The 27,994-nt window shown below is 43.8% G+C and overlaps 5 protein-coding genes across 13 annotated transcripts in view; 1 reads left to right on the top strand and 4 right to left on the bottom strand.

Moving 5' to 3' along the window:
• usp43a (ubiquitin specific peptidase 43a) overlaps positions 1-2,169 on the bottom strand; it is a 49,019-nt gene extending 46,850 nt beyond the window's left edge. Inside the window, exon 1 of one of the 2 annotated variants that reach the window (XM_029132289.3) lies at positions 843-2,169. In XM_029132289.3, coding sequence (XP_028988122.1) covers positions 843-1,457 — 615 coding nt within the window. In that variant the 5' untranslated portion in view covers positions 1,458-2,169. The remainder of the gene's footprint in view (positions 1-842) is intronic. The other variant, XM_055512224.1, reaches the window with a different exon arrangement.
• A 1,315-nt stretch (positions 2,170-3,484) lies between these two features.
• cfap52 (cilia and flagella associated protein 52) lies at positions 3,485-12,732 on the bottom strand. 4 transcript variants are annotated; one of them, XM_055512231.1, is made up of 15 exons: positions 12,613-12,732; positions 10,827-11,076; positions 10,329-10,528; positions 10,113-10,249; positions 9,902-10,030; positions 9,719-9,818; positions 9,518-9,634; positions 9,299-9,399; positions 9,016-9,186; positions 8,487-8,635; positions 8,213-8,358; positions 7,750-7,901; positions 7,306-7,408; positions 4,196-4,307; positions 3,485-3,931 (listed from the first exon to the last, which is right to left on the bottom strand). In XM_055512231.1, the coding sequence occupies exons 2-15, from the start codon at positions 10,885-10,887 to the stop codon at positions 3,621-3,623; spliced, it is 1,989 nt and encodes a 662-aa protein (XP_055368206.1). In that variant the 5' UTR covers positions 10,888-11,076; positions 12,613-12,732; the 3' UTR covers positions 3,485-3,620. The 4 variants fall into 4 exon arrangements, with proteins under 4 accessions (XP_055368206.1, XP_028988356.1, XP_028988437.1 ...); XM_029132523.2 differs by having other exon boundaries at positions 3,485-3,802; positions 12,613-12,724; XM_029132604.3 differs by having other exon boundaries at positions 3,664-3,802; positions 4,196-4,335.
• On the bottom strand, positions 11,126-14,170 carry LOC114845004 (zinc finger protein 501-like). Of its 4 annotated transcripts, none has more exons than XM_055512242.1 (3): positions 14,022-14,170; positions 12,861-12,969; positions 11,126-12,732 (listed from the first exon to the last, which is right to left on the bottom strand). In XM_055512242.1, the coding sequence occupies exons 2-3, from the start codon at positions 12,907-12,909 to the stop codon at positions 11,630-11,632; spliced, it is 1,152 nt and encodes a 383-aa protein (XP_055368217.1). In that variant the 5' UTR covers positions 12,910-12,969; positions 14,022-14,170; the 3' UTR covers positions 11,126-11,629. The 4 variants fall into 4 exon arrangements, with proteins under 4 accessions (XP_055368217.1, XP_028988773.1, XP_055368220.1 ...); XM_029132940.3 differs by having other exon boundaries at positions 12,861-12,918; positions 14,022-14,154; XM_055512245.1 differs by having other exon boundaries at positions 12,861-12,918; positions 13,894-14,136.
• A 100-nt stretch (positions 14,171-14,270) lies between these two features.
• On the bottom strand, positions 14,271-19,862 carry LOC114844775 (TBC1 domain family member 24-like). Of its 2 annotated transcripts, XM_055512230.1 has the most exons (13): positions 19,759-19,862; positions 17,946-18,084; positions 17,576-17,748; positions 17,235-17,496; positions 17,031-17,147; positions 16,540-16,956; positions 16,192-16,431; positions 15,872-16,027; positions 15,336-15,399; positions 15,134-15,232; positions 14,973-15,044; positions 14,758-14,887; positions 14,271-14,651 (listed from the first exon to the last, which is right to left on the bottom strand). In XM_055512230.1, the coding sequence occupies exons 1-13, from the start codon at positions 19,769-19,771 to the stop codon at positions 14,476-14,478; spliced, it is 2,058 nt and encodes a 685-aa protein (XP_055368205.1). In that variant the 5' UTR covers positions 19,772-19,862; the 3' UTR covers positions 14,271-14,475. The 2 variants fall into 2 exon arrangements, with proteins under 2 accessions (XP_055368205.1, XP_028988235.1); XM_029132402.3 differs by lacking the exon at positions 19,759-19,862 and having other exon boundaries at positions 17,946-18,252.
• Positions 19,422-27,994, top strand: part of stx8 (syntaxin 8) — a 23,153-nt gene continuing 14,580 nt past the window's right edge. Inside the window, exons 1-6 of the mRNA XM_029146016.2 lie at positions 19,422-19,556; positions 20,198-20,297; positions 20,371-20,465; positions 20,727-20,837; positions 23,484-23,620; positions 24,942-25,034. Coding sequence (XP_029001849.1) covers positions 19,540-19,556; positions 20,198-20,297; positions 20,371-20,465; positions 20,727-20,837; positions 23,484-23,620; positions 24,942-25,034 — 553 coding nt within the window. The 5' untranslated portion in view covers positions 19,422-19,539. The remainder of the gene's footprint in view (positions 19,557-20,197; positions 20,298-20,370; positions 20,466-20,726; positions 20,838-23,483; positions 23,621-24,941; positions 25,035-27,994) is intronic.

The raw sequence follows: 27,994 nt of genomic DNA, 5'->3' as shown, positions 1-27,994 counted from the left end.
TGAGGAAAAGCCAAGTGAAGTGCTGGAATGTTTGCCAGGTGACTCAAGCGGAGGTTTGTGTGTGTAATCAGTAACCACATGATGGCCTGTACTTAAGCTGTGACGGGAGTTTATTCCTTCGTTCTGCTAAAATATTCAAGCAAAACCCAAGCAGCCAGAACTTCATGCAAACTGGGTCAGATGGACTTAAACCCATAAACTACACAAATACACTTCTTTGGTAGCCAATAAGTGCAGCTCACACACCAAAGAGATTAATGGTGGCTACTGTATATCACTTGGTCAGTGGGATCATTTCATTGCACACCGAGGACCTACAGTACAGTATATGGTTATTGGGTTGTGGTCGAGTCAAATCAGACAAATCACACGTCAAGGGACAATTCAGGACTCGTGAGGACAAAAACTAGATGAGATGAAGTGACCCCTAAAACATTTGAGGTCTGTTGGGACAAACCCGAGTCCTCAGCACCTGGATAATACGGTCCTAAGACCAATCCAGAGTCCATGTGACCTGATCCTACATGTTCAGGTTTCAGCAGAAAAGTGACATGAACCATACACTCAAGACGACTGAAGCCGCTGTGACTTCAGATTAAGTGTCTGACTGTTATCGCCCACGCTGACGGAGCGGGAGAATCTCGTGATAAATTGTCTAAATCCAGATGTGTGACGCGTGGTCAACTCTGGCCTTTGGGCCCCCTAGGGGGAACAAGTGTGGGGAACTTTGGAGAAAAGTTGGCCAAACTAGACAAACCGCACCGTCCACTGACGCAAAGCTCCGTCGACATATCAAGAAAACAAAACCGAGCAGCGCTCAATCACCAGTGTCGTCGTTTTACCTTAAAGTCGACGGAGAGCTGCGGCGTGTACTCCAGCGTCCACAGCGCTCGAACCAGCGACGCCAGCTGCTCCGTGACCTCCCCCCGGGCGCTCTGCGGCGGCTCCCCCCTCACCTCCCCGTTCACCCGCCCGCGGCACAGGTCCGACCGGTACTGCTCCAGCCCGAGGTACTCCGCCAGCAGGTCGGTGTTGCTGAGGCACTGGACCACGGCGTTCATGAAGCAGGTGTTGCCGTGGTTCTTCAGCCCCAGCACCCCGGGCGTCTTGTCGCCGTAGCACCACGACAGCCGGTCCTTCACCGAGCCGTGCGCGGACGGCGCCGCGGAGCTCTTCTTCGCCGTGCCCTCCCTGGAGGCCGGCGGGCAGTCGTCCGCGAAGCCGCCGGACGCGCTCGGCCCGAAGCCGCCGTCGTCGTCCTCCGCGTCCGGCGGCTCGGCGTCGCCCAAGTGCGCCAAAGTGCCCAAAGTTTTAAGGATCCTGCCCATGAAATTCCCAAAGGACCGCAAAGACTTCCTGCGGACGAACCTGCCGGTTTTGTATTTCTTCTCCTTCCGCGTGGCGGACTTGGGTTTCATGGGCGGCTTTCGCTCCCGGTTCTCCTTGCGGCCGTCCATGGCTGCGTGACTTGTGAGGAATGAAGCGGGCTGTGGAGTCGCACCTGTCTGCCGGGCTGTCTGCGCCTCCTCCTCCTCCTCCTCCAGTACCTCAGCGAGCCTTACCGCGGAGGTAGCGCCGACTCAGTACCTGCACGGCACATGGTCACTGGTTTCCTCCCACTGACATCCCCGTAATTCTCTCCGTGCCGCTGTCGCCGCTGCGCGCGTCGAGACACGACGCTGCCGTATGGCGGGAACTACACGCGCGCGCCGCCTCGCTCGCCCCACATCGCAGGTTCGATACACTTCCTCGTCGATGGCTCGCGGCGCTGGATCGTGCGCCTGGCGGTCTTTCCCTCCCTCACCCCCTCCCTCCCTCCGGTCTGAGGAGCCGCGACGAACAAGTGTGGAGCAGAGAGGCGCCCGTCAGACGTCCGTCCGTCCGCCGCGCGCGCACTTAATTTGCCTTGATTGGATCGCTGTACAATCACAGCCGTGATGTAACAGCGGGAGAACCTGTTCGGGCGGTCGCGCGCCGCTGACGGACTCGTCGAGGGCTTGGAACTTTCCAGCTTCTCTTTATTGCCCTGGGGACGAGGAAGTTGATGTGTTTAATAGGTGTCAGGCGCCGTGGCCTAAAAGTGCCCCCTGTAGGAGCAATGACGACATCACCTGACGGGCGACAGGACCATAAAAAAATAAAAAATAAATGTGTTCAAATTACAGAAAGAAGTCATACATGGTGGTTTAAAAGTCTATTTATTATTTAATACATGAAACACAACAGAAGACATATGTTTAATTTATATAATGATTGATACAAATACAGTATGATCATTTGAAACGTGTAATGTTTACACGTAATTAAAATTAAACGTGTGCACAAACACACAAGGATGGAGGATGGGGATCACATATTGCACACACAGGTTTGTGATCTGATTTCTATATGCAAATGACCCGCTGTGGTTACGGTTACGCGTATCGAGATTGGACTGTTTAATAGAATGTCATGACTAGACTAAAACAGAAAGCAGATAATGACTCGAGCGCTGCCTCTGGAATCCGTGGGCAATGATAACACAATGTTTACGGCAGCAATATGTTCCTATTTCCAGCAAAGAGGCTGTCCGACGCCGGGCTATTGAAATAACACACCAGCATTTACAGACAGATGTATCCTATAAATAGCCCGGCTACTCTCTGCACGCACATTAATGTGACTGCTCCTACACCGAGGAGGCTCCACGGAGCAAAATGGATGATGCAGAACCATTTGGCCAGGCGTGTTCGGCGCAATGAGGGTTCTCTTCGGGGATCCGGTATCTTTTGTTCTTCATTCAGACTCTAAACATCTGCAGCCTAATTTCACAGTTCACTAGAACTAAAGATTGAATTTAGTGGGTCTGATGTGCTGATTTATTGTAACAGTCAGGCACTATTCAATATTTCCATAATTTCCCTGATGGTCTTATTCCAGCGTTGTTAAGTAACATACACAGACGCACTCTCATACAAATAAGCTAATTCTTCATTAAGCGTTTGTTTCCTTTCTGTCACATGATGCTGCTCTGCTCATAGGCAGAGCTGGATAAGGAGGAAGGCAGGGGTGTCCTATTTTACTGCTCCTGGGGTGTTTTTACTGACATAGTTTACTTTTGGATGGAGGTAGAGGTGAGATATTAATTATTTAGTGAGAGCATCATGAAGAATGGACCAGGGAAGGTGAGAGGTGTTCGCTGTCATGTGCTCTACACGTCCCTCTCTGACCATTATACTGCAGGGAATTGCTATTGATAGGCGACTTCAGCAACAATCTGGGTCTCCTACCTGTCTCTTCAGTACCAGACAGAGGAATCATATCTGAATTTTCATGTCTTGTATAATGTATCACTGGTTTCACATTCCGGTATTAAGGTTTCATCTGCACTGAGAAGCATGAGTAGAATACACTTCCTGTGTCTTTAAGCATAATATTATACTCACAAATTGTCTTTTTGCTTTTGTAAATAGTGTTTTCAAAGCTGACAAAGGAAACAAATCACTGAAGCTTAAATAAGTGATTTATTTGATCAGGGAGTAAACACGCTGCAGATGCTCCTAAGATTAGGGGATGTTGAAAGAAGTGAGTGTTGTAGAAATTGGAGAATGACTTTGCTGGTTCATGCTATGAGCTTGATGTTAGTAGGTGGAGGAGTGAGGGAACCTCCACCGGAGAACAGCTCCATCTGCGCTGGTGCTGATTAAGGTGCGGCTGTTGGAGCAAATCTTGACACTGACGATACTTCCGCCGTGACCGATCCCCATGTGGGTGACCACTCCCTCCATGTAGTCCCACACCTTCACCAGCTTGTCATCACCACCTGGCCCGGAAAGGGGGGGGAGATGTATTAATAACGAGGGAGGAGTGCGAGGGGAGGATGTGCCGTGGTGCCGTGAGAGGGCACGAAAAACAAAGAGTGATGGAACGAAGAAGCCAGCAATAACGCCTCCTGAAAAACAACAGGGGCTGTCAGGTTGAAGAGAAATTAACGTATTTAACAACACTCCTCTTTAACTAAAAGACATGTGCAACTCTGCTGAATACAATCAGCAGCAAACCAGGAGCAACGGAAGCCTGCTGACTGCGTAGAGCGTGGACATTCTCAGGAGGCTCGAGGATTTCTAATGGACCCACTTTGCTTTGATAAATCACTGAAATGGGCCACGGGGGGACAGTGACGAGCAGACGCGGAACGGGCCACACGCTACTGTACCTGTCACAAAGTATTTGCCGTCCTGTGAGATGTCCATGCCGTTAATGGCCCCGGACTTGGAGGCTTCCAGCTCTCTGAGGGCGGCGCCGTCGTACACGTCCCAGTAGGCCACCTGACGAAGACATCAGCAGACGCAGCAGCTGTGCGACCATTACAGCACATACACTTAAGTAGGTGTGGCATCAGCATCATGTGCACACACCAACAAAGCTTCTATTAAGTTGATGAACTACAGTAATAATTCCTACTGATGATTGACAGGGGTCTGAAATTAAAATGTTTAATTGTTGTGCTACTGTATTGCTGTGTTACATAATACTGTATCATTTCCATTAGTGCTGGTATTTTCTTAATATGCAACATGTCAACACTAGTGATTATGGTAACAGGCTTTATTATTCCGTCTTGTTGAGATTGCATCCTGCTGTCATACACCAGTCCTGAAACCATGTCTGCTGATCTGAATAAGATTTAATCATCCCTGGGGCTTAACAGCTGTCAGAGTATCACGTCTCACAAAAAGCAATTGTTAGCTGGAGTTATTTTTAGCGCAGGCAGCGAAAAAAAAAAAAAACATCACAGTGCAAACACACCAACAACGGCGCTTTCTTGTTATTTTTACCACCACGCGTAGTAGCTGAGTGGAGGTAAGCGAGGGGCCGCACGGATCAGATCGTTACCACTGATCTCGCTGGCTGTTTGTTCAGAAGCCACTTCAGTGAGCGCAGGCTGGGAGATTACGCTCATGATGCGCTACACGCCACGCACGGCTCCATCTCCCCGTGATGCATGCATATGCACGCTGCGTTCAACAAAGCACGTGCATCCCTACGTAGATCATCTTTTACATATAGTACGGCAGTTCGTTTGAGAGGAACATAAGAGACGGGCTGTAATGTCTCGGCACAAGACAGTGTCGCTAATGCATCATACCGTAGGAGGAGAAATGGAATCTCACGCAGACATGTCAAATACCGTTGGTTATTACGGACTGAATGAGCGACAAAAGGCAAACGCTCAAAAGAATGTTCTGATTCCGGAGTGATTTTAAGGACCTTCAGCTGCTCACACAAGCCACAGACACACATCTCCTCCACAGCCTTCATCTGCCTCGGACTGGATTATTCAGACGCAAGGGCCTGCTGATATTAATATTTTCCACAAAATAACGTTGCAAAAGATAATTAAGAAAAACAAAACAAAGCCAGAGGGAACATGGTTCATTATGAACACCAGACAGAAAAGCCTGCAATCATCCCTTGATTGATCCTAACTCGAATCACAATGTGAGGCTTACAGCTGTACAGCTTATGCTAATTCATCCAACTGATGCATGTGCTGCGTTTAAGTACCTCAAAATACAACTGAACTAGATCCGAACAGTGTTTCTAGTCATGTCATCTTCCATCTATTCCTCTCTGCCACAATCTCGGCTTCGCCTTCGTCCCTCATCTCATTTCACCAACTTATTAGAGACTCCCACCTGTGTGAGTTGTCCTGGCCCATCTGTGTTTCCTCCACCTCAACCTGTGAAGCTGGACTAGAGCCACAACATTAGCCCCCAGGAAATTAATTACATGCAGAAACCATAAGCAGATCTGAATGTCAAGCCCACTGCTGGTTCTCCTTATATATGATTGTCAAAGGCCTGAAATTACAATGAACCACAGCTCCTCCTACACCTGACACCTCAAAAAATTTAAATAGATTACTCATTAGACTATAGTACTTTGTTTATTAACAGTTGAGATAACGGATGTTGGTTAATTTGTGCTCATATTAATTTTAGACACCAAACTAAATTTTATATAACCTTTAGAAAATATAGATGAATTCAGGCAGATGTGTATATTAAATGTGATACAGCATTAGCCAAATCATCATCACAGAAAGTTTACACTGCTCTACTGAGAACTATCTGGAAGTCCAGTTGTCGTGACTGGACTCCCAGGTGACTTCACCTGGACGACCGGTGAAAATCTTCATGGACAGACTGGAGGAGAACTATTCAGCATTCAACACCTCATTATTCCTTCAGCAAATTAGACAAAGCCTGGGCCGAAAAGTCAGAACTCTATTGTCTCATCATCCCTCACGAATTAAACCTCTCTTTGTTAGTCTACACACTCTGCATTTACCCACAAAGTCATGCAGGGATGCGATAGAGAGCCGGGAATAAGGAGAGGAGGGGGAGAACATTGGTTTTTGTTGACCCAGACAAAGCGCCTGTGTCCTGCGATGAGCAGATGGTTGGTCTGGCTGGCACTTGGGCGGCAGGAAGGCAGGAGCGCCACAGCGCGATGCTCTATCTCTCCCCTCCCCGCCCGTCCATGAATCCCCTCTCTCTCCCTTTCTCGCCACTCGCTTGGTGCAAGCGCGGCGCTGCGGCCATCGGCACAACTTGTCCTCACCCCTCAGCATGCAGGGGAGGCAACAACACGGGCCTATGTGTGGCCGAGCGCTAAGGGTGGGGACGAGGTTCACACTCAAAGTGGGCTTTTTTTTCGATTCTAACACTGTGAACTTATGACCTTATGGAAATAAGTGGTGCTGAGTTTTTCACAATTACTCCCAAAATAACAGCTTTAAATGGTTGAGTGTTTTTGCCAGTGACCAGCAGCCAACACTGCAGCTTAATTACGCTGAGCTGAGGAACAAATTACAAGCTTTTCAGACTAATCTATGGACATGCAAGTGTGTGTGTGTGTGTGTGTGTGTGTGTGTGTGTGTGTGTGTGTGTGTGTGTGTGTGTGTGTGTGTGTGTGTGTGTGTGTGTGTGTGGTTGTGTAAGTATGTGCTCCTCTGCGCTGATCTTACCAGAGCCGCAGGCTTTTCACTCATGCTCGGAATGAAGATTATAATAACAATAACGGCATAATGAGACATCTAGATTATGACTGTTGAGTGTGAGTGTCGCGGCACCCTGAGGGAATTTCAATCATTACAATCACTGCAGCGTTTTCCCTAAGAGGCACAACTGCTGAGTTACGGGTCCAAGACATTTATCTTGCTAACAAACTTACACGCCGGTGTATAAAACCATCCAAAACCAAGCAACACAGGCAGACGTTCTAGTTGAGCACTGATGGACAGTGGTGCAGGTTTCATACCTTCCTGTCTGTGCCACTGGTGATGATCTGATACTCCTCTGGGTGGTAGCACACTGTCCTGAACATTGTGTTGGCGATCACCATTTGAAGACTCAGAAATCGCCTACAAGGATTGATGGAAAACAAGAGAGAGGAGTGTGAGTCACATGCTATTAACACATTAACAAACAAAAACACAGCTAAACACAGATTCAATGAACTAACTAAAATACTTGATAGACATATCCAGTGAATATAAAACCACTTTGAGTTCTATTCTCCTCCCACAAGAGGTCCACAGATTAAAGAACTAAGCTTCTTTAAAAAGAATGCACCAGACAACTCATTGCCACTCAGACCTTAAGGCATCGCTCTGTTTTTTTCACCACTCGTTTTATTATTAACACAAAATAAATGTTAATTATCAGTACCGTCAAAAATGAGAAGAACAAACACAATCCTCACACTATGTCCCAAATGATGCAGGCGCCATCAGAGCTAGCAGTGACACACATCTTGTCATCGCTCTTGATTTTGATGCAGGTGACGGTGGCTTTGTGCTCTTTCATGGTCTCCAGGAGCTGATGTCCACTTGAATGCAGCTCCCAAACACGCACCTGCAGCAGGGGAACCCAAGCTCATTCAGCCTCACAGGACACATCCAGTTCAACATGAAGTCCACGTGGCACAGTATAAGATGTTATACTTGTGCTTGCTCCTGTATTTATCTCATTGTGACAGAAACATTCTCACACTAAATTATAATTGTCTCTGTCTCTGATATCTGTCATCTGGTTGTTCAATAAGGAAAAGATCTTTTATAGCATATTCATATTACACTTAAATGTGAACAGAGCAGCGTGTTTATGTTTCACAGAGTGTTGAGACATTTATAAAACAGTGATATGTTTGTACTGTATCTACTGACCTGCCCCTCTCCTCCTCCACTGACTATCCTCTTGCAGTCTCTGGTGCCAGCGATGGCTGTCACGCCCATTCTGTGCGCGTTGTGAATAATGAGCATCAACCGACCACTTTCAGGGCCAAACACGCGAATCTTCCCATCATTCCATGCTACGGTAGAAGACAGTGCAATTAGTTTTAACTAAGCTATGCTCAACCCCGACTTAGACTACAGAAGATATCATGAACTGAATATTCCTCTCATGTCTTTCACGCAGATATCTCCCCCTCATTCCCACCACTGATGATGCTATGTCCGTCAACCATGAAGTCCAGGGAATTGCACGTCATGTTGGGTACAGTGATGCGCAGTAGCTCTTTGGCCTTGTCGATGTGCCACACTCTGATGTCCTCCTCAGAGCAGGTTGCAAATAATTCAGATGTTCCACTGGCAGAGAAAACAAAAATGACAGGTAGAAAGAAAGTTAATGAAGTCTCAGGAAAAAAAACGCCTCAAGTGCTGATATAAGTAATAGAATTTATAAGCTGTAGGAACATGGAGTTGTCTGTCGCCCTCTAGTGAGTGGAGTTGGGTACTACAGAGATTAGATATTGTGCAGGACAACTAAAAAATGATAAAACACAATTAGATTGAACTACTGTTATTATTATGAATAATTTGCTCTCCTGACAAATATAAAAAACTGACAAAGAATTTCTGACTTGCTCTCTGTGGTGGGTGTCAATGGGTCTTAGGAAAATCCAGCAAACAAATTTTGTGACTGCGGATTTCAACTCGTCTTTTGCTGTTGTTGTAGTGACACTCACAAAGGGATGGCTACGTCTTTGACAGCGCTGGGGTGGCTGGTAGATATGAGTTCAGGCGTGAAGTCCTGGTAACTGAAGCGATACATCTGACCGGCTTCTGTCCCAACAAAGAACTGCTGGCCTTCTCCTCTTAAAGTAATGGAGGTCACCCCCTTTTCCAGCTGTACCTCCCTAGTGTGGCAAGAAAATGTAAGAATTAAATAGGCAAACAGCAAGTGCTGGAAAATAAAACTACTAAAAAAGGAATGTTACGCATGCACTTTTAACACAGCAGAGGACTTACTTAAGAGTCTTGAAGTTATTCCTGGAACACAGAGTGAAGGTCCCAGATCCAGAGCCTACAAGCAGGTCCCCAGACTGAAGCATCCTTAGGACACTGACACCCTGTACCGAAAAGCCACCATCACTTCACGCATAAAACACAATCCTCTAAAGTTATTACGAACACAGAGGGAAAGTGAGCAAGAGCCGGAATTGGGCGACTTATACTGAGCTCACCTACCAGGTTTAATTTTGTTTTAAGTGGACCACAATTGCTCAGAAGACCTGTCTTCATGTTGATTTTCATTATGTCTCCGCTGGTGGTGCCACAGAAAATGAACTGATCATCCTCTGACATCTGTGTAATAAATAAAAAGTCATTAGTTGCTGTGTAAAATTATGTTTCTATGTTATATAACATAACGTGTGCCTCATAACGTACCTCTATGCATTTTACAATCCTCTTCAGCTTTCCTGTCTGACACTCTGTGGGTCTGATCTTCCTGTTGCGGAGGTCCAGCTCCCAGACTCTCAGCGTTCGACTGTTAAAAAAGACATAGGGTTATAAATAGATATTTATTTTATCAGCAGGTTAATGAAATGCCCGCAGACGTCCTTCTCTCACTTTCCAGCAGAGACAAACACATTGTCATTAGTGTTTGAGTATTGCACAGTGAGGCAGTGACCGGTGCTGTAAGCTGATGCCGGGCTCCCGCAGATAGCCTGTTTGGTCTCCACATTCCACACCACAATACTGGAAGACAAAGGACACAGCAGGCTTGGTGAATTTCAATATTGCTTCTTCACTAACTGGACTGCTCTGTTGAGACGTGTACCTGCCATCGTCCTGACCCCCCAGGGACACCAGGTACTTGCTGTTGGGAGAGAAGGCCAGTGACTCGACCTTAGCCTGGTGGAGGGACAGCTCAGCATAGATGGAACGTCCCGCAAAGTCCCAGATGATTATGACAGCCTAGGAAAATACACATGCACGTCAATTCTAAAGATCTATGTTTTACCTGATGATTTGTTGAGTTCTGATGAGCAGCTACCTTAAACCCCATGAAGATGACCTGTCCAGAGGCGATGTACAGTCCATTTTTGGACACTGAAATGCAGGACACGTTGTTTGTGTGTCCGTGCAGCAGGTCCTGTTTGCCATCTTTGAGTCTCTTCACAACAACTGTGCACCCCAGTGGATAGATGAGGTGATCTCTGTCTGGGTGGACCCTCAGGCCAGAAACCACGTGACCTGATCGAACAGAATGTGGCACACAGCGTCAACATACAGCCCATTTTCATACAGTTTAATATGGAAAAGGCGCAAATAATAAATGTAATGTTAAAGAATGATATCCTGCTAAAAGTGACGCTACTGGTTCGGATCTTATTTTATTCTATATAACCCTGAGGTTAAGTTTAAAATCAATTAAATAAAAGCTTTAAAATTAAGACTAGCTAGTTTTGGGGACAGCTACCGAACCTGCTTTGCCTACAACGGTTGTTGCCGTTAGTCGTAACGTTCACGTTAAGGTTCCAGGAAAACTTACCGTTGAAGCCGATAACAGCCTCCAGCTCAAGCTGAGGCGCGTCCACTTTTTCTACATCCATGTGAAAAGCTGAAGCTATTATCCGTTTCCCACGAAAGTGTGAAGATGGGAAAACAAGATGTTTGCTCCAAACAGCCCGCAAACTCCGCCAGACAACAACGTCGCCTAGCAACAGCTCCACTTCCGCTGGTCCCTGTCATTGGTCGGTTGCCCCCCACGTTGTCTTCACGTGCTTTCGGAAATTTCCAACCTGAGAAGCAAAACGTTCAAACGGAACCCTCAAGATCAGTAAATACATATGACATTGTCTTTATGTTTATTACTTGTATAAAGTACCCATAAGATTAAAACTAAGTTAGGTCATTTCATAAAACTATGTATTAACTACTGTTAATAAATACAATAAAATACATTTTAATAGCACAGCTCATTAAAAAACGTGTATTTTTAGTTGTATAGATAAGTACAGTATGTTTTAGACGATGAGATCGGTTCAGTTCACATCTTTACACAACAAAAAAACATTTGAACAAATGACAAAATATATTGTATGAGGCCATTGTGTTCATTGTTCATTTAACCTACACTTATATTAGTGTGTTCCCATTATTACCATGTTGACAATCTCACTGTGAATATCATTTACATTTTTTCTACTGAGCGTTTATTTGTTTGGAACATATCTTGGTGATGCAATTAACATAATACGTGGAGGCACATTAATTTAAAAACCTTTCAATTAACAATAGAGGTATGTTTTATATAATTGAATGGAATGTTTGTGACAATTTTCACCCCTGTCTTTAACTGCTGGGATTCTCAGAAGGTCCTTCAAAACCTAAACTGTCCTGAGATAAGCTCATAGTTCTGTGTGTGTGCGTCCTCTGGTGTCTGCTCAGAGAATGACTCCATGAAAACCTGCGACCACAAGTGAGGCAGAGATAAGGTCTTTCTCCCGTGTGTGTCCTCTGATGTTTTGTCAGTGACTTGTACCGTGTAAAGGTCGCTCCACATTCATTACAAATGTACTTCTCTGACTTGACATGAACATTTTGCTCATGCTCTTTCATATTGCCCAGCTGCGAGAAGCCTTTACCGCAGACTGGGCAAAGATGTGGTTTCTCTCCCGAGTGTGTCAAGCCATGAATATTTAAGTCCTGACGAGAATAAAATCTTTTCCCACAGATATGGCATTTATAAGGTCTTTCCCCCGTGTGGCTCCTCATGTGTCGTTTAAGCCCCTCTGAGCGAGAGAAGCAGCTCTCGCACAAGGTGCATCTGAAAGGTTTCTCTCCTGTGTGAGAGCGGAAATGCCGACGAAGCTCTGAAGCCTTGAAGAAACACATCCCACAGTGCACGCAGCAGTGAGGTTTTTCTGGCTGCTCCTCGTGAGTCCTTTCATGTGCTTTGCAATGGCCTGACTCAGAGAATCCTTTGCCACACACCGAGCAGGTGAAAGGCTTCTCGCCAGTGTGCATTCGTTGGTGACGGACAAGTTTGTTAAGCTTACTGAACGTCTTCTTGCAGTATGAACACTGATGAGGCACCTTCGGCTTCTTCGAGTGCGTACGCCTATGCCTCTCTAACTTTGACGGTCTGTTGAATACTTTTCCACATTCGGGACAGGGGTGCTTGTTAGTTCTGTTGTGGCAATTCTGATGTCGGATCAGCTTCTCTTGTTGGGTGAAAGTCTTATCACAATGCTGACACTGATGAAGAGTCTTAGGCTTCCTCGAGTGTACAGGTTTATGCCTGTCTAGCTTTGACGGCCTGTCAAATACCTTACCGCAAACGGGGCAAGGGAAACACTTGTCTGAGATGTTGCTCTCTGGTTGTTTGGAGTTATCTGGCTCAGTGGGGGTTGAAACCTCTAAGGAATCTGACTCAGAGACAACTTCCCTGGGACCTGCAGTACAAAGAGATTCAAAAATATCTCCTGAATATACTGCTAAATAAACTGAGTTGAGAATAAACTCTTTTTGTATATATGTGTTAATGTAAATGCAGAAAAATGAAAAACTCCTCCATACTTACTTCCTTCTGAGGATTCGGTTTTAGACACAGACGGGATGTCTGGGCCCATGACTGTAGGCTGAGTTCATGCGGCACAAAATCAGACACAAAGAGGGGAATTTGGAGAATTCTGTCAGTACAGAACAGCAGTGATTCAGAGTTGGCTTTTAAAAGTATTTATTATACAGCCTAAGCTATATTAGATATTTAAAGCTAATGCAGGTTTTTAATTTGTAAGTAAAAAAATAAATCTATTGTGTGCTTTATATCAGATATTTGAATCTAAACACTTAAATATATATCATGTTTATTTTTATTTTGTATCCAAGGCACATGATTTATTTATATGGTGGTCTAACAGATTGAGTCTTTAAGAAGGCATGCAATTAGTATGATCAAAGAGAAGACAGTTTCTCTAGGCTCAGACAGAAGCATATTAGAGCGATTTGATGTCACCTTCATCCTTATATCAGAGTATATCATTCTGTAAACAGTACATAATGCGTTTCATAATCAGGACATCACAAAAAAAGTAAATCAAATATTTTACTTGAATTTCAAACAGTACTGTGGTTTATGGAGAATTAGCAGGGCCATGAGGGAAGCATGTACAGTAGCAGCACCTACTGTATCATGTCTAATGCAGTCAGGCCCGGGGTGTGTATTGTAGCGGCATCACACTGTTAGTATCATAATCAATGTTTACTGGCCTGTCACAATTAATTAAAGACAACCTCTTTAAAGTCCGGGAAAAGACTTGCAAAATGCATCCAGATTATTCAGGTAGGCGAGTTACTAAACAAACAAATGCTAAACGTGCACCTTCACCACTTCATCAAGTGGACCATTAATCTGTCAAAACACACTAATCTATTAACACAGTGCAACGTCATATACTGTAGCCTATGTCATATTTGAACAACGTGCAAAGCAGAGCAGCTACACGGAGTGCTGTGATGTGAATGCAGCACAATCTCGTAAAACACCGTAGCGAAACCCGTTATTTTGTGTGTGAGCTGCCTGTAGGAGCAGTGTACAGTAAGTCAGGACCGACCTGGGAGCTGCACGAGCTGAAACAGCTAACGCTAGCTAACCCGGCTAGGCTAACGTTGTAGCCAACGTTATCTCGTCACTTTACTAAGCTGTAGAACATTCAGTCGCGCATGGACGACGAATCCCCACCTCTTGATAATCCTTAAAACCAGGGGCTGTCACATGTTTCTTCCGCAACTTTTGACATGTAGCGCACCACGTTTGAATGTAGGTAACCAGCGTTACTTGCTGCAGCGATCCACACTGGCTGCTGCTGTTTCCCTTCGTGTGATACCTTCAAAGACTCACGTAAATTCCACACTTCAGTTATTTAAAAACTGAAAAACCATTCAATTCCTGCTGTTCGCTGTGGCTTTAAAATTATGACAACAAATTACGTGTGCACCACGTACTCCTTTATTTTAGAACAGTTTAAAACACGCACTCTACACTTGCCATACATTAACTTTCAATAACAAAAACCTTAAAAGTGTTTGGATAAGCCACTTAAAATGTCATTCAGTTAATTCATAACACAACAGCTTAAATACATCTGGCATCAGAATTGATAAATATTGTAAAGTTGAACTATACTGACATTATTTTACTGAGAGGGAAAACAGTGAGAAAGGGAGATCGAGTGCTGGATGCCCCACACTTCCAAGGATTGGATTCTGAATTGTCCCTTGCAGAATGGAATGCTCTTGAAGGTGTCACAAGCCTCTGAGTATCCTGCTGTAAGATCTTCTTGTAGACAGAGCGCGTGGCCCCCGTCGCCTCCTGAGAGGAACCATGTACAGTACATCACATTAGCAATTGATGCACCGTCTGTCTAATGTAGTCACTGTTTATGTAGAACATATTTATTTCACTCATATTTACATACCTATAATGAACTGACTATCACTGGCTGCTAGGAACATGGAGGCTTCTTGTTCCTTGGGCCTCTTTGAAATTTTAGCAGTCCTTTGATACTGTGTTGGCCCAGTGCCGGAGATCATCAGATAGCGAGGGTCCTGGCGGGTACAGAGCAGAACAGGTCAGAGCTGTGGGGGAGCTGTTGGTACTGGATTTAGAAAAGGGGCCGATGAGGGGTCTAACCTGCCGAGGGAAAGCTCCTCTGGTCATGATGCTGACCATAGGCTGCTGATAGCGCTCCATGCATGGACGAAGCTGCAACCACATGGTAGGAAATAATAAAATGACAATGAGGATATAGTGAATTTATTGTCGGTCTGCTGAGCTGCAGTTTTATGTCTTACAGTGAAAACAAAGCATTCCCCAGTTCCAAAGTATCTGGTTTGCTCAGAATCATGCTGGTGTCTTTCTGTTAGGTCTGTTGACAGAAAAGCACCGAAAACCTGAAAATAATTTTTAATAAAATTAGAATAATTATATTTCAGTCTAAAGTTTTTAAAACAATAGCACATGTGTCCTGGTATTAAGTGTGTTATCTAAAATTACCTCCTCGTCCTCAGTTTTGATGATCAAGATGGCTGGATGGTGTCCCTCCACATGTGAATAAAATCTATGGTAGACAAGAGACATTGTGCCATAAAGTGTCTCTAAACCAATAATAATGTTCTCTTCGTACAATCTCTTATTTTCCATTATTTGCATTTTCATAATAGGAGCAGCTGTTTTTTTTTTAATTTTAGAAATGGTCATTATCTATAATATAATGCTAAACACCCTTAGGCATTTGACAACCTGAGCAGTTGCCATCACTGAACTTAAAATTACATGGTTTTCATACTCAAAGCAAACATGTTGACAGTAAAAACATCTGTCTGTTGCTGATACATAACTAGAACTGGAACTCAGCAGTTTTGGCCCACAGTGACCTGCACTGGTGTCACAAAGTGTGTGCTAGCATATCATTTCAAAATATAATCTGAGTTTGGATATAAAGTGACATTTTATAACATATACCAATTCCAGAATGAGCTCCTATAGATTTTTCCTTAATGATAATAAAGTACTGAACAAAGGTTGCTTACGAGACAAGGCTTCTCCCATGCTCAGCTGTGCTAAACAGTCTTATGGGACTAAACAGGGCAAAGCGCTCTGGGATCCAGGCCCAGACGACGCTCATCTCAGACCCTGTCACAACACTGGAGCTGAAGCCACTGAAGTCGACTGTCTCTACAGATTGCCTGAAACATACAGAGACACAAGGGCATGAATATGTGCAGCTACACAGAGTAGTGCTTTCAGAAACAAACTCTAAAAATTATATACATTGAGTCTAATTCATCCTTTATACTCTTTATTAATTCACTTATTTTTATGATTTGTGCCAATGTGTGTGTCAGCCCACCTCTTCTGGTTGCTGCTGATGCCTTTTTGCATGAGGGATTCTATATTGGCATTAAACAAAAGGTCGAGGTCTCTCCTCGTAGCAACTGGAATTACGAAGGCCCTTTCCAGAAGCTGCTCTGTTGTGCAGTGTCGCTCAATATTCTGCACGAAGCCTTTCATGTCAGTTCGGAAGTTCTCTACATCCGCCACTCGGGATGACACAGATGCTTTGTACAAGCTTAGCAAAGCCAGAGCCACCCTGCAAGAATGATAAGCGCTGGATTATTTCTCTGGGAACTTCTGAAGATCTGCTGATTGTGGCACATTTACTGTAAGTGTTTTCATAAAACATGCTGCGGCAACAAACCTGTAGAGGATTTTGTAACCCTCCAGAAGGTAAACGTCCAGCACTCTGATGGCGTATGTGAACGGAAGATCAGCAAAGGTCCACATTATCCAATCCGAGTAAAACTCAAAGAGGCTTTGGTGAGAGCTGGCAATCAACTTACGGATGCCTCGGCAGCACCTGTTCGCCAGGTCACCGAAGGTCATGCAGGAAGCGTGGTAGGTGAGGAACGTCCGGTCCACGTAGCGCAGGTCGGGGTCATCGTAGCAGATGAGTTTGGACACGCTGTGGAAGCAGTCGGCCTCATCTTGGCTGAAATGAAGAACGAGGGCGACCAAGGCGGGCAGGACGGGGCAGTGGTTGATGTCTGGGAAGCTTTTGCCCAAGCAAAGAAGGACCTTTTTGGCAGAGTTCCGACCGGCCTTGTTGAGGCAGTATCTGGATGAGAGCACCATATACTCAGCCACACTGTTTTCCATTGCACCATGCATGCGCAGTAATAAATGAAGTACCTGGGGATTTCTTCTGCCTCCATGTACTCTGGTACCGGGTGGCTGCTGGTTTTGTGTTCCCCAAAGAGCTTGTTGGCAAGTTCATGGTAAACATCTCTATCTGGGGTGACAGATGTACTGCAGACATGACACCATTGTCAGCATCAGCTCATTTGGTGGAGAGAGTTTAAATTAGAATGCACTTGCTTGGGCTTCGGTCCTAACCTGTAATTAAAGCTGTGGATAATGTGATGGTACGCTTTGGCCCTCAGCGTGTGTGGAGCGGTCCAGAATCCGTCTCGAGCCATCCTTTTTAACTCGCGGTGCCCGCTCTTCAGAATCTGCCGGTATCGTTGCGCAGCCTCAGGATGAATTCTCTCCCAGTCCACGAACTGTCCGTACTTCAGGCCAGAGCCGGAACTTATCTCCCAGTTGTCCAACTCAGAAATAGTCAGCATGGCCACTGGCTTGACGTTAGCTTTAGTGCCTGAGCAAAACACAAAGAGACAAACTTAAAAAAAAAAGTTCTCAATTTAATACTAGAATCCACAAGTCTTTTCTGATACCTTTTGGTTCTCTGGAGGTAGAGAGCTTGTTGGGTTTGGACTTTGACTTCTCTGAGATGACTGAACCATGGAGCTCGTGATGTAGGGAGTTTGATCTCTGCCTCCCGGGATTGGATTCGTTTCCCACATCACAGTCAGAATCAAGCGTTGATGTGTCATAACTGTAAAAGCTCCTGGGAAGCATTTGAATCCGCAGTGATTATGTGTTCATTATTGATGTACTGTATATCTGTTTGGTGCTGTGTTGTGTCTGGCCACTTTTAAAACAAGTCGACAGAAATGTAAATTAGTCTGATATTGATTTTTGTTGTTAAATCAGTCACATATTTAAAAAATTCAAACCGTCTTCAAGGTGAATGTTAAACCTTACCTGGAGCGAGGTCTTAGAAGGACGTCCTCTGTCTTCGCTCCATAGTTCTTTGGGTCCTGCAGGCTACACTGGGAAAGAGACATGTGTTGGATTCTGCCTCCTGCCAGAGAGTCCGGATCGTGACCAGAGGATGTGCACACTGAGGAAGAATTCATATTTCCACAGTGGGAATACTCCAATGTTCTTGAAACATGAATCATGTCCAGTCGTGAAACGCAGCGTGAAAGGTGCGTTGCCTCGTCACGCGGGCTGAACGTCTGGTCTTATAAGCCCGTGGGCTGTGGTTTTGTGAGTCAAGCGTGGTTTGTTTGTAGTGATGTCAGTCATTGGAAATGAACTGTTCCACTAATTTTGTTTTGTTAACTTCGGGAACACGTAGTCCCTGAATAGCATTAGAGCCAAATTACAGGAAATTAAACCCTCAGGTCAAATCACAAAACACAGACACATTTTGAAAAGACACTTTTAATAAGTGCCTCTAAAAAAACACAATTACAATATTTATTAATCTGATCTACATACATTACATCCACAATGTTCTTAAGCAGCTCAGTGGGTAGAACACTGGTCTGGAAAGAAGAAGGTCAGCAGTTTGATCCCACCGGGTGTGTCCTTGAGCAAGTGTGCCAGCCCACTGCTCCCCAGAAGATGGGTCAAATGCAGACATTGTAACAAAATGATGATGTGACAAATAAAGATGTATATTATCTTATTTGTTTCATTGATTATGAAATTAGTAAAAACAAATATTGTTAATGTGTTTTCTACAATTTTTATAAGGAAACCTACAGAAACATTTGTTGCCTAGAAAAAGGTCATCAGAAAAGGAGGAGTATGCTGATATTTCTTTGAAAATGTGTCATGCGTAGCATTGAAATGCTAAAAGGGTTTTTTCCAATACATTGTTCCGAACATTATTTTTGTCCACAACAGCTACTTGTTTTGATCCAAACATAGCTACTGTTTACTAATGAAACATAAATCCTCTACCTATCTCATATGTGGGTCAAGTGAGTTAAACAACAACTTCTAGTCCCAGTCAGAGAAGGCAGTGTGTTGTCATTCCCACATTCCAGTCTCTACAGTAGTACGGCATGTGAACGTGTATTTTAGGAAAGAAATGAAAAGCAATGCTTAAATGAAATGAATGTACAACATCCAATGTAGGAAACTTTGAAGCTATTTGACCTTTTCTGTTTCTTGTTGTGGATTTGAAGGCAGCTTAGAAAAACCCAGACGTTTGACTTGCGTTTAGTTTTAACCTTAGAAGCTAAAAGCAATTGCAGTTGTCACTAAACAGCACCTTTAGAATGAGGAGGACCTCAATTTATAGGAATCTTTACAGACAAACAAGTTTAAAGTGCTTTTACTGTGCACAATACTTTATTTTAAACTTAACAATTTTATAATAATAATAATGAGAATAATAACCTTGCGTTAAAAGCCTTTTTTATGATAAACGCAAAGGTGAGTGACGTTTTCCTCGCGATTCGCCGTAGTGACGTCACACCCAAACAAGAAACTGTTTGAGAGCGACTACTACCGGATCGTACCAAATAAGTAGATTTTGTCCTCATAGATAAATGTTATCATAATGTCGCAGGATCCCTGGTAAGAATCGCGATTGAATGCTAAAATTTGAGTGGTTGTAGTGTTAGTGGCATTAACATTTATATATTACACTACGAGCTAATACAGCACTGTCTTTGTATCCTGCTAGCTGAAGTCGTACAGTAGCTAGCTCTGATTATTAAACTACAAAATACCAGCTCCTACATGTCTGGCTTACGTATAGAAATTAATATTGATTTACCTTTGGTGGTCATGGGCCAAGACAAAGGAAATCGAAGTTTGGTTCACTTTTCCTTCATCTGCTGTCTACAAAAAAACTTAGCAACAAAGTCGGAGCTATAAAGGAGAGACATCACAGGCGGCGTCACATGATGAGCGGATTAACACATGTAAAAGATAATATTGTGTCGTGAAGTTGTAAGATGTGTTTCCTAATTGTATATTTGCTTAACGAAATGCATCTTTAGCATAACAAACCATTAACGACATGTGCTGTCAACCTATTGTATGCTTGTAAGTTGTAATAGCACATCTTCACCGTGTTCAAATCTACGTACCAATTGTACAGTACGTTTATAGTTGTGTTTATTAACATTTCAACCACACAAACCACGAGAGGTTTCTGCTTTTTGACGCACAATGCGATGACTATATATAACATTTGTTGTTTTATTTTTTAGGTTACAAAACTATGATGCCATTTGCCGCTTGACACAGGAAATAGCAGAGAACATCAATGAAAGGAACAGGCAAAAGAGAACGGGGGGTAACCCTGCAAAGGTAACGCTCCTTTCACAAACAGAAAGATGCTGATCTGTGGTAGTCAGCCAACGTCAGCATACTCTCTTTGCAGATCAATATGACCCTCCGGGCGTCACTGCAAAAGCTGAAACAGAATATTGCCCAGCTCAAAGGGGATTTATTGCGAGCTTCATCGTCTCGACGCTTGTATCCTTCCTTCGCAATGTTCTAAGCAGCGCAAGTCATGAGACTGAGATTACATCTGGCTCTGCAGCCTTCCTTTTGCTTGCACTAGCGCTTGTCTTCCTATAGAGGGCATTGCAGTGTTTGAAAAGGCCTGTCCCATCTGCTCAGGTGTTTCCTGAATAACTCCAAAGTGTCAGTCCTAGCAGCATCATATTTTATTTTATTTATGAACGTGGTTAAAGTTTGCTGACAATTTGCATGACCTTAACGTGACCACACCAGAATGCAGTCAGAAGCTGATAGGAGGCAGAACCTCATTGATGACCTGCTAACCAGAGAAAAACAGCTCAATGCCTCCTTCAAGGAAGACAGCACAGAGCCAGAACCTTCCAGGCAAGTCATATTTATTTTGTATTGTATAAGCTAATTGGTATTTGGTATTGTATAAGCTAATTGGTTTTCCTTAATAAATAGTTTTTCTTAATAAACCCCTATTGAATGCATAATAATTTATTTGCATTACAAAACAATCCACATTTGTATTAAATTCTTAAAAAATGTGGCTACGGTTTGCTCGCTACATTAATTAATTGATAAATTAACTGAGGGCCTTTGACTGTCACTGTTTTTCATGGTCTATTACTCCCGGAACCTGCCCTGAACATGCTACTTTTCATTTTGTGATGCTCCTCACAATGTTTTTGTTTTATAACATTTAGCATTGGTTGTCCAATTAAAAATAATGAATCAACCATCTCTTGTTCATGCCATTGAACAGAGAGGTCATGGGCCCCATTGTCCACTTTGATGATATGTCACCATTCGCTAACTTTTAGTGAAAGTCTTACATCTGGTATGACCCATGTGCTCTGACCTTTTTCTGTGCTATCACTCGGAAGGAAGTCTGTCTGTCTCCCATTCTGACCGGGCGCTTTCCTAAGGAGATAATTCCTTTTCATTAAGAGATTTGCTCGCTTTGCACTGTTGACCATACATTTGGCTGATACCAAGACGGACACACACGCGCATGCACACGTTCAGTCATTTATATGTGTGGCTGTATACATGAGTTTTTGATGACTGGATGGTAAGAATGCGTTTACAGGTTAGAACTCTTGACTGAGCATTTATTCAAAGTGTCTAAAGGGGCAATCGCAGAGCTGGATGCCACAGTTGATATCCTCTTCATCAGTTGAAGCCCTGTCAGTGCGGTGGCCTTGGAAAACCTCTGGCAGCAGGCACTCATTACTTTGTGTTTGAATTAAGCTGGTGCCAACCAGGTGATATTTGTTTGGACAGAAAGAGGAAATGAAGTTAACCTCCTCCAATTCATTTTTTTTACTTTGCACCTTTGTGTTTTTACATTGTTAGGGTTCATCCAGGTTGTCTGCTGTGTGATGGATATATTTTAGAAAGTTGAATGCAATGGAACTCCTCCCAGCACACTGGTTCACATCTTGATGTGACACTGTCCTTTTCTGATGCCTTTTTTAAGTTTTGGTTTTAGAATTGATCTACTTGACGGCACTTTGCACAGGCTTTCATCTTTTTACAGACCACACACCCAATTGAATAAAAGGCTCTGCAAAATGTTCCAAATGAACGCATTAGTTCAGCAAGCTGTAATCAGGATGCCATATGGTTTTTAGTTTGCTCCTTAGGACCTACATTTAATAGTGATATGTGGTGGGTAATTTGGCTTTGTGGGTAGGACCCATTCCCACTGTGTGGTCTCTGAGGACAGAATGTGGGAGGTGGCAGATTGGCTATGCTTGGATAATCTAAGCCGCTCTTTTTTTTTTGAATTTTGGAAGGAAAAGGATTGTGGTTTTTTTAGATGGAACTTAAAACTAATTCTGAAAAATCAATTTCAGACTGAGTGAGATATATACATGGCGCCCAGGTTTAAAGGCTTAATGCCCCATGGACCCACCTTCCTTAACCTTATCTTTTGTTTTTGATTGCCCTGGAAATAGTTGTAGTTAGTTAAATCCTGCCTGTCCAAGTCACTCAGTCAGGACCTGAGTGCTCGGGCCTGGGTGGCGGCAGTCTGGTGCTTTGTGGCTGCCAAGAGATGTGCCTGACTGATTTTGGCGCTCCCACTGACTGGTTAATTGGATCTTCACACACTGGGCGCTTGCGTCGAGGAAGTGGAGGCTGGCACACAGTCTCAATCAAACATGTCAGAGAGATTAGACTGAAAGCCTTGTCCCACCTGTTTCTATGAGCGGTAAGTCCTATAAAGGGTCTCATAATTACTGAACCCGAATACTCAGCGCACAATTAAAAAACGAGTTGGTTTCAGTCTAGTTATTATGCAGAGACATCAGAAAACGTAGTAAAACATGTAATCGTCTATTGTTTCAACACTAACGTGTATTTAATTACACATGGCTCGGGTCACTTTACTTGCTCTCAATAGAGCGATGCAGTCTTACACACACTCTGAACCTGTCACCGCGGGAGGGAGGCACAGCTTTAAGCTATTACGAGCCATTATTTCACACAGCGGCATTTAGATCAGCACATCTCAGAGGGTTCTCTGGTCTGTCACTTCGTCGATGAAAAACCTCTCCATCGGCCTGTAGACCTGTGACCGATTACCATGCACTGTTTAAACACAGTCATTTGAAAAAAAATAAAAGAGCAAACGTGTCAATAAACACTCTTTCTGGATGTGAAGGGTTTGTTGTTAAAAAAAAAAAATGCTCTAAAGAGTAGTTTTCAAAAAGGACCATGCCCTGTACAGATGTTTCTGTAAGGGTTGGACAGATGTGCTGTATTTTATCCCAAACCAGACGTATTGGCTGTGTTTACTTAATTAGCATAGGCCCGCTGATGCATGTTGAGTGTTTTAGACTTGGGTTGAAAAAGTGACTGACAGATGCAAGTGATACATTTGAACTCTACTTTCAGCCATGCTGCACTGGCTGCCGATGCATCCTTAATACCTCTGTACCAAGGGTAGATGCGTTGCTTTTGAATCGGAATATGCCATTAGTCTCTACAACACTTCAGTTTCCCTATGATGATTCACAGGTCGAGTTTGTTTGCAGCCGGAGGGGCAGGAGCGAGCGGAGCAGTTTCAGCCAATCCCTGGCTGGTCAACGAGCCAGAGGAAACCAGGGGACTGACGTTTGGGGAGATCAAGCAGCAGCAGCAACGAATCATTGAAGGTAAGACTGATTAGATTTTCAGACCTACTGCCTGCATTTCTGAAACAACCAAAACGAGAGAAATGATAAGAAACTTATGTGCACTCACACAAGCAGTCATTTTGACCATGTTTGGCAGTATTAAAGATGATTTTAGTAATTCACTACAAGACATATTGTGAACCCACGTGTGCTTTCTCCCATTTCCTGGCTCTGAGATGACTTAAACACCCAGACATTAGTTCACCTGACTCCCTGTGACACTTCATTGCTATGTCTCCATTATAGCTCTGGTTATTGTCAATTTGGGATCAGAGATTCCTGTTAAGACAGTGAAACCGAACCACATGGTAGTTTCTAGTGCCCTGTGGGATTTCTGGTGGAGTTGGGTAATGGTGTGTGCTTCAACCTGTGGTCATAAAAAAATTCCTGCGGTAGAGAGTGTGTCAAACTTGGAAGCAGAGAGCTTCTCTTCTCTTCTCTTCTCTTCTCTTCTCTTCTCTTCTCTAGGGAGAGTCTAGAGGAGAGGCTCTAGGAGAGGGGGAGAGATGACTCAGCGAGAGGGAGAGGAAGGAGAAGGGATGGGCGGAGAGGGAGGAGAGGAGGGTTCAGGAGAGGGAGGGCTCGAGGAGAGGCGGGAGGGGAGGCGAGGAGAGGAGCGGAGAGGAGATGGAGGAGAGGGAGGGGAGGATGCTAGGCGGTCTCTGTGGGTATTTATCGGTTCAGGGATGGCTTGGAGCTGTGCCGGCGGGTGCTCTTCGATCTTCTCTTCTCTTCTTCTCTTTTCCTTCTTTCTCTTCTTCTCTTTTCCTTCTTTCTCTTCTTCTCTTTTCCTTCTTTCTCTTCTTCTTCTCTTCTCCTGCTTTCTCTTCTCCTTCTTTTTCTTCTTTCTCTTCTTCTTCTCCTTTTTTTCTTCTTTCTCTTCTCTTCTTCTATCTCTTCTTTCTCGTCTTCTCTTCTCCTTTCTCTTCTTTTTTTTCTCCTCTTCTTATTTTTCTTAATTTCTTTCACCACCTTTGGTAAGTTGCAGTTAACATGAGCGAGGTTGATGATGACTCATATGCAGCACTGTGAGCTGAACTGGACCCCAACAGTCTCTCTTTCGTATTTTGCAAGTATTTGCCTCATTATACCACCAGTACAGTGCACTGCAATTACTCAATTCTTAGAACCCGCATGTTAAAGAAAGGCTCCAGTGTTACTTTCTTTGTCCGCTGCCATATTCAGACAACTAGATTTTTGCTGCAAGATGTATTTTTCATGCGACTGTAGCTCTATTATTTCTTTCTCCAATGTTTCATATTGCCTCTCTCTCCTTTACTTCTCACCTCTCCCCTCACAGCCCAGGATGCAGGCTTGGATGCGCTCTCAGCTGTCATCAGCCGGCAGAAGATAATGGGCCAGGAGATTGGCAATGAGCTGGAAGAACAAAATGGTAAAGTTGAATGTGACGTGCATCTGTACATATTCGTCAAAAACAATTCCAGACACATTACACACAGCACTGTGAAAACAGACATACTGGTTCTGCAGCAGTATGACATGCCTCATTTCAGTTGCCAGACGGTCACACTCCCTCACACCACGGCTCTGACATAGCCGCAGTCACTGTCCACAAATCCACACACATTCTGCTGCTGCCATTGTCAGAAGAGGTGACCTTAGTTTTTGCTTAACAACATCGTAAGAGTTTTGTTTTCAGGAACCAAATCTGCACGAAGGCGATGGTGTTTTTGATTCATTACTATAAAATGCTTGTCATCAGGCCATAAATAGTTTCCATCACATCTAAAATGTGCAGTGCAGACTGGAGTGCATGACTCCAGCTCAGCCTTCTGGTACTTGAGACATAAGATTTGGGATGATCGTCTGTCAGCTGCTCAACAATTAGATCCTTTAATGCATCGCATTCAGAAGATTATAGCATTCAGTCGGGCCAAGGCCTGGGAGCGATACCTTACATGAGAATGTGCATGGCTTTTTTTGTGAAGCCTGATGTTCACACTGACAGCGAGCCAATACATTGGGTTATTAGCTATTCTTCTAAGTGTGAGGTTGATAAAGTAAAGTTTCTGACGCTGTGCTTAGGTGACTGGTGACACACGTGTGTATTCGGTATTTAACTTAGTAGCCCAATCTGACACCTTCTGTTTCTGCCCGATGACCAGCTTCCAGCGGGGAAAAGAAGGCGTTGTGCTTTCCTGTAATATCCTGTGTGAGCATCTGTACCCAAACAAGTCCAAAGGTTGTATAACTGAGTGATCTCGACTTGGAAACAAACGACCTTCCCCTGTGCCGAGACGGAATGGCAGATGTTTGGCTGGGTCTGGTTGACACCAATGGGACAAGGGGAAAAAGAAAGAAATGAAAGCTGATTGTTTTAGCTCGCTCTCCTGTTACCATATTGAACTAGAGACAGATCATTGGTCTAATGCTCCGTCTGGCATGTTTTTTCAGCTTGATGTCAGTGTTTCCAATAATATGAACCTGAATGGGTGATGGGAGAGCTGTAACTGAGAATTACACCAGTTTTACTTCAAGCGAGTGAGATGGCGAATGATTTTTGGCCCTGGGAACTATTGCTTGTCACTTCTCCTGCTTTTTGCTACAGCGTGACTTGGGTATAAATTTGATGGGAACTCAACGTTTCATTTCTGTAATGGCCAAACATATCCACACCAACTTTGGGCATTGTAATCAGCTCCTCGTGTTCAAACCGCAAATGCAGAAATTTGTAGAAGCTCTCAAAACATTTCAACTAGTTTTTCCCTGAGGATGTCTTGGTATGGTAACAACGTAATGTCATAATATATGCCCACATGTACTCTTGCTGCATGAACAGTGCTGCGCTTGCGTTTTAACCAACCCCTGGGTTCATGCAGACGGGTGATAAAGTTTAGAAAATCAATCTCTTTATGGACCACTTCTCCCCTGGACCGTCCCCACAATTCACAGCCAAGATTCAGATTCACAGGTTTTTTTGTTTTTTTTTACATTTTGAGTCTATTGCCCCAATTTTCTCATTATACTTTCTGTTCTCCTTTTACCTATTGTCAATTAATGTTTTACTTTTCCCCATTTCCTTAATTCATTGGAATATTGTTCAGATTTTCTTATGGAGTGTGAAAATATAGAATATATATTCTAAAAATGTTGCCGTGGTAGCAGTAAATATTACAGAATGTGTTTTCCATGCCAGCCTAAAACCCACAGTTCATTCTCTAGTCCACTTTGTTTTAATGAGACATCGGGGCTCAGTGAAATCATGTTTTCTGCACATACGGATAAAAATGTTTTTCTTTGAGATTTCTACTTAAATTACTTGGATTATGGCCTGAGACAGCTTTGTAGGTGCTGTATTTCTTTCTCGTATTAAATGTCGCAATCGACACAATAAAGAGTAAGAGGATAGTTTAATGTTTTCATGAGCACAGAGAAAATGGATTTAAGTTATGAAGCAGAGAAAAGCCAGGCCTCTACTCGATCTTGACAGCTGGCGTGTAACCTTGGCGTCTGACTGTCTTTCCATCTTGTAGGGTTCTTTTTTCCCCCTGATCACTGTGCTGTAACATTGTTTTCCTATAAATAGATTAGGCTCTTTGTAGTTTGGCTGCTCAAGTGTAACTCATGACCCAAGTGCAGTGGAGGTTACAGTCATTTCCTTTTAGAGAAGCAATTCCGGCTTGGGTCAGCAAGGAATATGACAGAGGCTCAGAGGTTCTGAGATGAACCCAAAGCCCCACGAAACTCGCTGCTCAGGCAAAATGGACCGAAGTGAGTGAACAGACGGATTACTTTCAGTCTCTGCTTTATAGCCCATAACATTAATCTGTTGCATATTGAATGTTTTCCCATCTTAGCTGCCAGTCATAACAAAACAGAAAGTTCAGTCACGATAGTTAGTGTGTTAAACTTTGTACAAGGATGTGTTGTCATCAGGTCTTTCATTTTTCCCACACGATGATAGCAACGATTTATATATTTTCATTTCCACATTAAATGTAGCAGAACCTGGTGGGACACGTAGCAAGTGGAATGACTTGCATCAGCAACCCCTTCCCTCTTTAAAGGGCCCCTTGTGAAAGGGCCACACAAGTTGGATGCTTTTTCTGTTGTTTTAGTTTTTGGGTATATGTAGAAAACAAGATAAATGATTCCTCTCTGTTAGTAACCAGCCTCCAACAATCAGAACTGACTTTGCTCCTGTGATGGACTTTTTATGGCTAATAATTGGATCCTCGGTTTGATTTTAACATCAATGGGGGCCAAGTTGGCAGGCCGTAATGATTCCCAAATAAACAGCGGAGCGGGACGAGCGAGGCGCTCGCTGCTGCTGCAGCAGCAGCACAGTGACATCAGCTATCCCAGAGATCGCTGCTCTCTGCTTTAGACGGC

The sequence above is a fragment of the Betta splendens genome, chromosome 1 (assembly GCF_900634795.4).
Source record: "Betta splendens chromosome 1, fBetSpl5.4, whole genome shotgun sequence".
NCBI lineage: Eukaryota > Metazoa > Chordata > Actinopteri > Anabantiformes > Osphronemidae > Betta > Betta splendens.
Note: the sequence above shows the minus strand (reverse complement) of the source record. Positions and strands in the feature narration are given on the sequence as shown.